General features: G+C 44.2%; 1 protein-coding gene across 2 annotated transcripts in view; it reads left to right on the forward strand.

Annotated features, from left to right (window-relative positions):
- Positions 1 to 9,280: 9,280 nt before the first annotated feature.
- ABCC4 (ATP binding cassette subfamily C member 4 (PEL blood group)) overlaps positions 9,281 to 12,668 on the forward strand; it is a gene marked incomplete at both ends in the record, with an annotated part of 152,958 nt that continues 149,570 nt past the window's right edge. For both annotated transcript variants that reach the window (XM_080356195.1, XM_080356196.1), the window contains one exon: positions 9,281 to 9,354. In XM_080356195.1, the coding sequence (XP_080212321.1) occupies positions 9,281 to 9,354 (74 nt within the window). The remainder of the gene's footprint in view (positions 9,355 to 12,668) is intronic.

Below are 12,668 nucleotides of genomic sequence, written 5' to 3' on the forward strand. Positions count from 1 at the left end.
TACATCTGGCCAGTTCAAGTCATGGCATGGGAGTGCTTACACATTTCTCACCACCGCTAACCTTTTGCATATTAACCCCATTAGTAAACATGAATATCCCTTTCTCTTATATCTCCCATAGAACAGGAGGCTGTAACTGTAACTGAAACGAGGTGAAGGGCACACTCCATGCACTTGCCTGTGAAGCCTTCAGCCCATAAGAAATACCCTGAAGTGCAGAATACAAGATGCACATCCCCAGGGTTAACACAGAGTACTATAAACACATATCCGTGGTCTGTTCTTTGCTTTGCTTTCCATAAACTACTGTTAAATGCAAGATCTCTGTTCTTGCCCTCCAAGTTGCTTGTTCTCAGAGATGTAAATAGATGCCTAAACAACCAAGGTAAATCTCTTCCCACCACAGAGGAAGAAGAATGTCCCTCTGTAAGAGCAAGCCACTCTATGTAGGAGACAAAATTTTCCACCTTGGTTTGTCTGGGGCTGAGAATCATATAGTCAGGGGGTGGGAGCAGTAAGGAAGACCTCAACGCCTTCTACTCTAACAGCAATTTGTATCACTTCAACCTTTACTTCTCTAACCTAAACACAGCTGTGGGCATATTAGCCTGAAGCTGCATTAAATCAAACCAAACTGACAACAAGAATAAACAGGACTTGACATGCGTTAGTCATGGTACTCAACTTGTTGTTAGAAGATACCCAAACGAAACAGTGATTAAGATGGAAGCCTGTGAGTCAGTATGTATAGTATGTGGTCCTAAGTTTATAATTTTAAAGTAAACCAAATAAATAAATAATTTAGCACAACTATAGTACAATAATTACATTACAAACCTTATAATGTAAATTCTGACTCACAAAATGAATGCAATTCAGAAAAAGATTCCCCTATTCTTGGTCCATCCTGGGTTGCAATACCCAAGACCAGTGTCAGGCTGCCAAGAAAGAACAAATGAGAAGAGACTTGCCCAGTGGTGTGTGGCTAGATGAGGAGGATATGAGGACCAAAAAATTGACTTTGGGAGCTCTGTGTTGGCAGGTAACTGGTGGTCTGCTGAGAGGTGTGCCCAGAAGTGTCAGAGACACCAAAAAGTCAGGCCATGGACCTATACGTGCTAGACCCTGATGACGCAGCTGAGAGCCAAGGAAGGCCAAGTGATATTAATAACAGTGTTGACAGACTATGTTGGCCAAGGCTGAGAGTAATTATGTTTGCGGTCATTTAACACTGTTTGTGTTCTGATTTGACTGTCTATACTTGAAGGTAAGCGGTTCATATCCAGGTCAGATGTGACATATTTTGAAGATGGCTCTGCTGGCCTTAGCTTCGTTAGGACAGAATTGCCTTTTTACCCTCCCATCTGCCACTAGTTTTCCCGTAAAGTATTGAGAACTGAGTAAACCATACTCTCCTTTCCCAGCAGAAAATGGAATAATAATTGTAATTTTTTATTTTATTTGTTTTATTTTCCCGCCCTTAGCATCTTGCTAGAGTGACTGGTCACCTCCTGTGCCTTCTGTCAGCTAAAGCTAACACCGTATGCACACACAGTTGTATTTGACTTTGCATTGTGAGGTTCTTATTAAAGGTAGAAATCAAGCTCTTGGTGTGCAGTGTGAGCGTGTTTCATTTGCTATTAAAACTTATGTGAGTGCTTAATTTTGTGACCTCTAAATATTATTTGATCTAGCAGTATTCTAGGTGTTTTTTTTTCCATCTTCAGCCAGAATGCTGGATGACATTAGGCTTTTGCTTAGTTCATTGGTGGCCGTAAATACTATCGAGGTGTCTCAGAAAAAGTGAAAAAAACAGATACAATATTGTTTTAGGTTCAATGTTATTCAAAGAACATGTTTAGACTGAAGATGTCTGCTGGCATCACCTGCAGTTTCTATGTTGAGGTCACAAGTATTGTCTTATAACAAAAGAAATTATTTTAATTTTGTCCAATATCTCATCATAGCTGGTAATCCCCAGAAGAGCAAAAGCCAGACTGTGCCACTCAATTTAAGCACGCTTCTCTATGGCTTTATGTTACAGAAGGAAAAATCTATGTATTTGTTTGTGTTGTCTTATGTCCCCTTTTTACTGCCAAGAATAACTTTCTTAAATCTGGCAATGCTAATTGAAATATGATCAGGATCCAGATGATCTTGATGGTGACGTTTCATTCTGAAAAGTGACTTATGTACCTTTTCTTCAGGACCTGGTTGACTATTTGTGTCATTACTAGAGGGAAAAGAATTTTTCTGGGAAGAAAGGCAGTTTTGTTTGACCATCTGTACAATGCCTGTTTTTCTGATTTTAGCATGGAAGTAGAGTGGCTTAAAGAACAAATAGAAATGTCTGGAACATAATGGTGGACCTGCTGATTTATTTGCTGTGTCTTATAAATGCATGAGTGCTCTCCACCTGCTTTTTCCTTCTCTTTTACTCCTTAGGGGAGGAAGAACTTCCATGCTTCTACTTTAGATGTCTCCCTCTCTCTCCCCTCCCCTCCCCTCCCCTTCCCTCCCCTCCTCTATTTAGGTTGATACCAAATGAAAGAGATTACACAGTGGAAAACATGTTCATGAAAATAAATGTGGAAAATGCAAGGGAATGCTGTAATCAGGCTTTGAAAGAAGCACAGGTTTTACTAACTTGAGTGGAAACATGTTGCTTGCTGTTAGCTTCTCATGTATCTTCTTAGTTACTTTGGAACACCAGAGGTTTCTTACCAAAGCCACTTGAATTCTGCATTTCTCAGTGTTGTATGTCCTAAATGTTTTTTTAAAAAAATCAAGACAAAACTCTTATGCCTAAGATCCTCATCCATACAAGGGAGAGCACAGTATCACCGAAATTTGACTTGAATGAATTGGAGATCCACCATTCACCTCCAGGCTCTGAGAAGAGGTTTTAACAAATAATTTTCCCCTTTGTTGTGTTGAAGTCATGGCAACACCCTGGGAATCTTGCCCAGTCAAATGAGTCCATGGACACTGGCATTCACAGAAAACACGGATGTCAGAAAGTCACTTAATCCACTTCCTACCCTTGGACCAGGCTGCCTGTGTTGATCAGACATCATGACAGAAATTAATCCAACCTGATTTTTAAATGTCAGCGATGGGAAGTCTTTATTTCCCCAGGCCATCAGTCATAGTCTGCACAATGCTCACAGAAGTTTGTTTTCTTTTTGCTGACTCACTCTTGCCCTGAAACTAGTTCAATTTAATTTTTCTGTTACTGTAATTCACCATTGTTTGGAGATTATCCTGGGCTGTGCTGGCTAGTATTAAGCTAGAAAAGCAAGAGGTCAGGATAGGAAGAGGGCAAATAAAGTTCAAGATTTTCTGCAATGTAAAGAAAGTCTTTGCTCTTCAGAATATCGTTTATCAGTATTAGAAATGTGGGTTAAAAGCTGGAGGAATTGAAACTGTATTGAATAGAAGCAGCAAGTTTCATGTCTATTACCTGGTGAGACTGGAATGCTGAAATTAGCCCTTAGTTGCTTAGGAATGGATAAGAAAAGGCTCTGTAGCTCAAGAGAGCAATATTGTAAATACACAGGAATTGGTGTTTCAACTAATATTGCAGGGAGCTGCTGCTGAAAGGCTGCTCATCAGATCACCCTACAGAAGTACCAGTCTGCAAGTATCTGTGCATACAGAGATGAAATTGTTAGGAAGACCTGAACATGTCATAGGTGTCTCAATTTTAACTCTTAGTACAATCTTTTCAGACACTTTTCTACTGCATCAAATATTCAGTTTAATAACTGGTAACTCGTTTGAATCTGATCTTAGCAGACGATCAATAGAACCTATTTGCTATGGATAAATGATTTTAATATAGTTTTCTGTAAAGTAAATAGGTGGACATTCAAACATCTAAAGAACTCAACTATGAAAATTAACAGAAATATTGCGTGTGCATGTATGTGTGTGTGCGACATTTAGATAGAAAAATGTGAATGGAACTTAAAAGTTCCTTAGGAAGAATCATATTGACCAAAATAACCTTAATGCTGATGCCAAAGATGGAGAGGACTCTGGCTTAAAACCCAGAGTGATTCAGTATTGAAGATGGTAAGGGCAAAACTCAGTTGTTTAAACATAGGTGCCTACTGTCATTTATAAGGCACCAGAGTCATCAGCATAGGACTGCCAAATATGACACAATTAGTCAAGACCTGAGACCTGGAGTGGTAACTTATGGCCAAGTGGAATATCCTACCATGTCTAAAATGGAAGAAGGCACTTATGCTTAGGCATCTGAATTTGCACCATGATTTAAGGAAAATGAATAAGTCAATTGCTATAAATAAGAAATTATGGCAGTAGAAAATTCACATGGGGATGCAGAAAAAGATATGGGGGAAATGAAGATGACTATTGGGGTAAAAAGAAGAATCAGGAAGAGCACCCGAGGAAGACTGTTGGAATTACACACAGATGACCAGATTGAAATAGCAAAATTACTTACAGCTTGGCTCTGCAGCACTGGTATTTCCCTTCTGCAGCTGAACCAGAAGAGGCCAATATGTCTGTATTGCAGGAGGATGAGAAACTATTCTCCAGTGGATACATCAGGAAGATGATGAGTCAGGTCACCAAATAGTGACAAGTTGGGCTCGCAGCCAGAGGGACAGCCAGCATTCCTGCCCGTGGCACGGTGGGAAACAAGGCTGTTGGGTTTGTCAGGCAGGCATTCAGTCTGCCTTTCTGCCTGGCTTCAATCAAAAACATTAAACTCAAACAATGTGCTGCTGTAAAGCCTTCACATGCTGCTGTCATAGCTCGTCTTTAGGAAACTACTCCCTCTGATGTCTTTCAAACAACTGTGAATGTGATTCTGTCCCTAGTATGGCCTCACGGGCACCACGTAGTGCTCATCAAACCTTTTATCCAGACTTTTCAGACAGACTCATGCACATGTCATCTTGGTTTTCTAGGTACTTGTCTTGAGGCTCTGGGGTGTGATATGGAAAAACTGTTCAGCTCTGAAATCAATGGCCGCTTGCCTGAAAGAGAAAGGCTACAGTGCTACATCCTCTGAAAGACTAAGCTTTAGGTTCCTGCTGCATAAGAAGGATGAGTGGCTATATTTCACCTTAAGATCCACATGCTTTTATTTATCATTTGGAAACTAGTTGAAACAGCCCAATTATAGTCTAAGTGTTTTGAGAAAAGCAGATGTTTGTGAACTTCTTGTACTCTGATGATAAGTGCCATACAAAATGCACATGAAGAAACTAGTCAGTCTGGCTGTATTCAGAATGAGAAGAGACTAGAGCAAAGAGGGCTTAAGGCCACATGTCACACAGATGCTTATTTAGTGACTATTGCGTTTATTTTGCACTGAAGAAATAAGGAATCTTGTGTGTTTGCATGCTTGTGACATCCTCTGTGATCATTTAATTGATTTCCTTAGCACAATGTATATGTATAATGGGTTTAATTCAGATGACATTGGCTTAATTTGGCCATCACTCTATTTGAGTAGTTGACTTTGCTAGATTGCTATCTGTATTACAGATATACTAAGTTGCACTTTGATGTTTGTTATATATCTTGCTCTTTCCATGTTGTGAATATACTGTTGCCATAGCAAAATATTAACAAATAAATTGGAAGTTGCTTTTTTTCCCCTAAAATAGAAAGACGATTACTAGTTTCATTACTGCGTTATTTTCTCTCCCCCTTCCTCTCCATTTGCAGCCTTAGATTTTCCCAAGTATCTCTGTTGTTAATTGCTTCACACTTTATTACCGCATCAGTTTCTAGTAGTTACTTACACACTTGACAAATACAGTTACAGATTAGTTTGACTTTCTGGATTTTTTTTTTTGGTTGAATTTAATGTTCTTCTTTCCTTTTAGTTTCTGCTTCTCAAAAACTTCACAGTGTGTTTTGTTTTGGACTTAGAAGTACACACTAGTATTTATTTTAAAATAAGTAGTGTCAACATTTGTCACTAATAGTGCTGGCAAAGGAAAAATGTACTACTTAAGGTTTGTTCTTTGTGCTTTTCCTACCATTACAATATTATTGGAAAAAGTTACTTTAATATTTTATTTTAATATTTTTAATCATGTTCTCAAAATAAAATACTTGTTCATGACCAGTATGCTACTTCCTTGCCTAAACTAAGAAACGTTTGGACGATCTTTCATTGCAAGACAACTGGCCTGATATTTTACTTCACAAAGGTAATGTTTCATGAATGGAAGTCAGTTTTAAGATTTACATCTTCCTTTCTCCCACTGCCTGACACAAACTTTATTGGCATTTTGGGACTTCCATTGGGCTGTCATACCTTTTAATTATCTTCTGATTATCTTGTTAGACAAATTTGCTTCACACAAACAAACCTGTCAGATTTTGCTGATGGAGAGAGCTTTCCTTAATACATTTTTGGAGATAATTTAATTATTCAGGTTCTTGAATACATAAACACTATTTTATTAAAGCCTGTCCCTTCAAACACTGCACCATTTCCATGAAAGTATTTCCTTGTTTTAATCTGGGAGGATCTATAGACAGTTGTTGACAAGTGTACTACTTATTGCTTGCAAAATTCTGTGGCACATTATCTCTGCTCAAGCAGTGTATGCTGTTGCCAGCCCTGTCAATGTTCACTGACAGACAGCTTAATTTGTCTGACTTACGGTTATTATGACATTCTTGCAAGCATGAACTGATGCTATTTCTTCAATAACACAGTGTAGCCTAGACCTTACCCCTTTTTTATCTCCACGTCAACTCCGATGCCTATAATGAAAGTCAGATGCCAGCCCTGTTAACTGTTTCACTGACAATGCATTTTAGTGGGAAGGGATAGGGCTGGTCACTACTGGGGGCATAAGATGAATAATCAGAACGTAAGAACGGTGCCTATCACAGCTGACTCAGCTGGAGAGTGAAGCAGTCTCAGAGTTGTGATTAGTTGCATGGTCTAGATGGAGACGAGTAGCAGTGTACATCATGCATCGACATGGGCTCCAAAACTGTCCATCCAACATCTTGGTTAATGATCTGGACGATGGGGAAGAGTGCATCCTCAGCAAGTTTGCTGATGATACAGAACTAGGAGAAGTTGCTGTTACACTAGGTTGGGTTGTCATCCAGAGGGACATTGATATGGGAGAAACGGGCTGACAGGAACCTCATGAAGCTCAAAAAAGAGAAGCACAAAGTCCTGCACCTGGGCAGGAACAACCTCAGGCACCAGTACATGCTGAGGGCTGCCCAGCTGGAAAGCAGCTTGGCAGAAAAGTACCTGTGGGTCCTGGTGAACACCAAGTTGAACATGAGCCAGCAATGTGTCCTTGAGGCAAAGAAGGCAAATGGGTGTCCTAGGGGTGTTGCCAGCAGGTTGAGGGATGTGATCTGTCTCCTATACTCAGAACTAGTCAAGCAGCACCTGGACTACTGTGTCCAGTTCTGGGCTCCCCAGTACAAGAGAGACATGAACCTACTGGAGAGATTCCAATGAAGGGTCACAAAGATGATGGAGGATCCTCCTAAGAGGAAAGGCTGAGAGAGCTGGGACTGTTCAGCCTGGAGCAGAGAAGGCCCAAGGGGATCTTATCAATGTATATGTTGATCAGATATGTTGATACAACCTGAAGGGAGGTGCAAAGAGGAGGAAGCCAGGCTTTGCACCATGACAGGACCAGAGGCAATGGGCGCAAACTGAAACACAGAATGTTTCCGCTGAGTATCAGGAAACAGGGAGAGTGACCAGCATTGGCACAGGTTTCATGGAGAGGCTGTGGAGTCTCCATCCTTGGAGGTTTTCAAAAGCTGTCTGGACATTGCTCTAGTCAAGCAAGTCTAGGTGGCCCGGCTTGAGCAGGGGGTTTGGAGCAGATGACCTCCAGAGGTCCTTTCCAACCTCAGCCACCTGTGACTCTGAGACTGCAGAGAAGTTACAGAATGGCAGTAACCTGTTTTGCCAATTACTTTTTTTTCATGGAGTTGAGTAGTTCTCCCATTTATCTTCAGATATATATCCCACATTCCTATTTCCGTGTGTCTGTTTTGGTCCCACTCCCTGTGGCAGGCCATGGTGACAGTATTAGTGAGGAGTATGGTGATTACTTGCTGAAGTTTTGAGAACTGCTTCAAGGATTTATGTGATGCAACATCTCCTGGTATTAAGTAACTACTTTGTACTACCAAAGTCTCCTAAGCATCATTTTTCCTGATAGCACTGAGGGTCTGTGGACTCAGAGCTGTCTCTGGCTCATCTCTACCTCCTTGAGCGCTGGAGCAACAACTGCCATCCTGAATGCAGAGCCTTTATTTTCGGTCCCATGCTCAAGTTAGAAAGATGATGATGAGTCTATCTATCTATCTATCTATCTATCTATCTATCTATTTATTTATTTATATATATATATAGACCCTTATTTTCGGTCCCATGCTCAAGTTAGAAAGATGATGATGAGTCTATCTATCTATCTATCTATCTATCTATCTATTTATCGATCTATTTATTTATTTATATATATAGAGAGAGAGACCCTTATTTTCGGTCCCATGCTCAAGTTAGAAAGATGATGATGAGTCTGTCTATCTATCTATCTATCTATCTATCTATTTATCTATCTATCTATCTATTTATTTATTTATTTATTTATATAGACCCTTATTTTCGGTCCCATGCTCAAGTTAGAAAGATGATGATGAGTCTATCTATCTATCTATCTATCTATTTATTTATTTATTTATATATAAGTATCCACAAGAAATAGGAAGGAGAGGTGAGAGTAAGTGTTTCTGGCGGGGTTTGGTGCCACTGAGCTGGGCTCGCTCCCGCGAGCAGTGAGGAGATGGAGGAGATGCTTTTCACCAGTGAGAGACACACGCAGGCAAGAAACCGGGGATGGGACGAGCGGGGCCTGCCCTGAGGTGACCAACCCGGACGGCGGCGGCCTCGCTTCCCTCGCACTGGGAACTTGTCAGCGGCACAGGGCGCCCCGCGGCGCGCCCCGGGGAGGCGCGGCAGGCCCAGCCCCAGCCCCAGGAGGCGGCTCCCGCCACCGCGCGGCCTTCGAGGCCGCCCGGCGCCTCCGCCTCGGCGCTGGGGCGGGCGCCGCGGGGGAGCCGGGCCGGCAGGAGGCGTTCTGCGGCGGGAGGGAGGGACGAGGCGGGGGGTGCCGGCTGTCCCGGAAACAGCGCCGGCCGGCGGCAGAACGGCGGGGGCTGCCGCGGTGGGAAGTCGGCTCCGAGTGCCTGCGCGCTTGCCGCCGCCGGCTTGGCGCGGTGCGGTGCGGCGGGCGGCATGGAAGCGGTGCCCCGCGAGGAGAAGCCCAACCCGCTGCGGGATGCCAACCTCTGCTCCCGGCTCTTCTTCTGGTGAGTGCCCGCCCGAGGGCGAGGGCAGCGGGGGAGGTGCGGCTCCGGGGTGCCCGCCGGCGGGGAGGGCGCCGCCGCGCCGGTGCTCGGCGCCGCTCGTCTCGCCTGGCCGCTCGGGAGATGCTGAGCTCCAGCTTAGGGCCGTCCGGCTCGCACTTCATCGCGGCTCCCGGGAGGGTCCGGGCGCCCCGGCGGCGGGCGGGGGGAAGGGAGGCAGCGGCTGACGCTGCCCGCGCTCCTCCGCCGGCTGCCGGCGTGACTCTGCAGCCGCGGCTCGGCCCCGACCTGCCTCCCGCCCCCGCGGGCCCGGCGGGGCAGCGCTGCCGGCCGGGGCAGCCTCTCGCACGCAGGTGGCAGCGGGAAGCCGGGCCGCGGCGCCGCCGCGTCTCCTGAGGTGAAGCGGGCAGCCGGCGCCGGGCGCTGATCCTCGGCCGCGCTCTGGGGATAGCCCGGCCGGGGCCCTGCCCGTCTCCGACAGGGCGGGCGGCGCCGAGAGCGACCCCGTCGTCCCCTTGGAGCACATGTTTGGTAGTTCAGTGGCTGCCGGGAGGGCGGGAGCGTCCGCCGCCTCCTCGCCCGGGTCCGGCACTGCTCACTGGCTCGGTGCTGCTTCCCCACTTGCATAACGGACCGCGGGCAGGTATTGCTCATCCCGGCGGGGTTGATAACCTCCCTGTCGCCGCGGGGCTTTCCCCCGCCGGGAGTGGGCTGGTTTCTGAGCAGCGTGGCGGGGGAGTTCCCCGGTGTAAGGCGGCGTTTTGGGGCGCTTGGGGTATCACAGGGTGTTACGCTGTCACCACAGACTTTTGTGGGACCAGATGACTGCTAGTTCAGAGTTAGCGTGTGTTTTCTTATTAGTGGGAACCTTGGTGTAGATATACATAGTTATTCCAGGCAGCGGGGAATTAACAGCTCGGCAGTTTAGTTGCTTGGAAATGTGATAGAACATGTGCAAAGTGAAATGGGAGAGCATCAAGCTTGTGTGCTTTAGCAGATCCCTTTTGGAAGAGAGCAGTTACTGGCGTACCGCTTATTCTGCTTTCCCTACTGCAGCCAGGGTGCGCATGGTGTGTTATGTGGCGGAGGCAGGGAAGGGAAAGAGGGTATGGCACATGCGGTTCTTTTTCTGGAAGCCTCTGAAACACAAGTAAAAAACCTCTTAGTGCCTATAAGCAACTCTGAGCAGGTGCAGGAGTCACTTTTGGAAGGTAGGGGAATTTTAAAAGCCCTGTGGATTTTATCTAAACAAATTTTCGGTCAAGGATATGTCCTCAGAGCTACTTTGTGTGAAAGGAAAAAAAGAAGGGAAAAGGAAAAATGGGGGTTGGTGTTGTACACTTGCACAGAACTCCCTGTGTTCAGCATTTTGACTTGTGGATTCTTCTTTGACACCAGGGTCTCCAGTGTTGGAAACAGCTTTGCTGGGAAATCCAGGCAGAGAGGGATGAACCTCAGTTGGCCACGCAGCATTGGTTCTGGTCTGTTCCCTTTCCCTTGCTGGGATCTTGTGGTGTTACTGGTAGTTCTGCCAAAACCAAGCCAGATAGATGTGAAAAAGGAAGTGTGCAGGGTTCATTGCTGGTTCTCTGCCTGCTCCCACCATCCTTTTTTTAGACCTTTGTATTGATCTCCATGTATTGCAGAGAGGAGGTGTTCAACAGCACAACAGAGTACCTTAAACTTCTCAGGGTTTAGGCAAGTTCCTTTTACCACAAACAAGTTTGTAGGTGCTCGTTGTGCGAAGGGCAGAGCAGGTGGAAGCCTGTGCTTGTGGGGTGGCAGGCCTGCTGGAAGTCTAGAGATCGGCTGGGACCTCACTCTTTGCAGTCTGTTGGTAGTGTACAGCTGTAGGGCTTGTGCTTTGATTAAAGGGATTTGTGTGGTGTGAAAAACTTTAGAATTTGTCCTCTGTGTACAGTTTTCCAGGCTTTCGTAGCAGTATAATTCACAGTAGCAGAAATACACTTTAAAACCTCTTCTCTTACCTGTGCTGCATGTGGTCGTCAAAAATACTAGTATAATCCTAGTATACATTGGTCTGCAAGTGTAAGACTCTTCTTAGTGAAAATTTCAGCTGAAGTGATGTCTGAAGTGGCTTACATTGAGTAAGCAAAGGCTGTCACTTTTCTGTAAGTAAACACTGTTTTACATAAAATCAAGGAAACATTAAAACTCTCTTCATCAGCCATAAAGCTGACTTTAAATGTAGCTTTAAGAATTGCTCTTCCTTTTTACAAAGCATACAGCGTCTGACAGACAGCTATGTAAGCACTGCTTCATTTTACCTGCTGTCTCAGTGGGATGTTCTGAGACATTTTCAGCTGGAGAATGGGATAAACAGTGCTTGAGAAGGGCTGTCCTGGGAGTAGTGGCAGCCACCACCATGCCGTTGCTTGAGTGTGCCTGCTCTGCTTTCCAAAACCCAGGTGCTGGCTGCCTGTTGTCAGTGAGGACAGAAAGTAGGGCATTGCAGCTAGCCGGGTAAGGGTCCTTCTTATTTTTATTTTATTCATGTTTTGCTCCGAAAGTTCAATTTTGCCCTTGTAAGGAAGCATCTCCTGTTTTGTTGCCAGTGGTAGAGAAGAAAAGCTAAAATTATTGTCTGACAGAAACAGGATCAAACCCACAGGGGAAAAAAAAGTCATGTTTTCATTGAATTATAAATCTACGGTAATGAGCGTGTAGGCTGAAGACACATTCTTCTCCTGTTGTTCAAAGCTTGTCTTTTTGCTTTTAGGTTGCGACTTTGACAAGTATGAGCTTGATGAATGTTAAATGCTCCAGTAGTACATTCATGGGAAAGGGGAGCATCTGGATTGTGTGTGAATATTGTTATTTTTATAATGCATCCCGTGTGTAATGTTAGTCTGGATGTTACAAGAATTAAAAAAACTGTTTATGACAGAAGGATGAAGATCAGGGCAGCTGCAAAATATTTTTATTTTCTGTATCTCTCACAGAATTATCTGTATTAACACAGGGTTATCGAAGCCAAAGTTGGTTTTCTGGATGTTCCAGATATTACTGTAACTAATGACCTTCAGAGTCACAAGTTCCCATGCTCATCAAACTTCTCTTGTTGGTTGTTCAGTTACAGAGTTAGCAGTGCTTGCGTATATTTCTGATTTAATTAATCAGTGTTTGGTTTTGTGTGGTGGCTTTTTTTGGTGTGTGTGTTTTGTTTCTTTTTTCTTTTTTTTTTAAATTGTATTTTATTTTTTTATTGCTGGCTCAGTTTGGTTTGAAGGATAGGTAGAAGGATTCGCTTTCTTTTTTATGTCCCTCCAAGAAAGAGAGAATTCGGTCCAGTGTTT

Source organism: Nesoenas mayeri (genome assembly GCF_963082525.1).
Source record: "Nesoenas mayeri genome assembly, chromosome: 1".
Taxonomy (NCBI): domain Eukaryota; kingdom Metazoa; phylum Chordata; class Aves; order Columbiformes; family Columbidae; genus Nesoenas; species Nesoenas mayeri.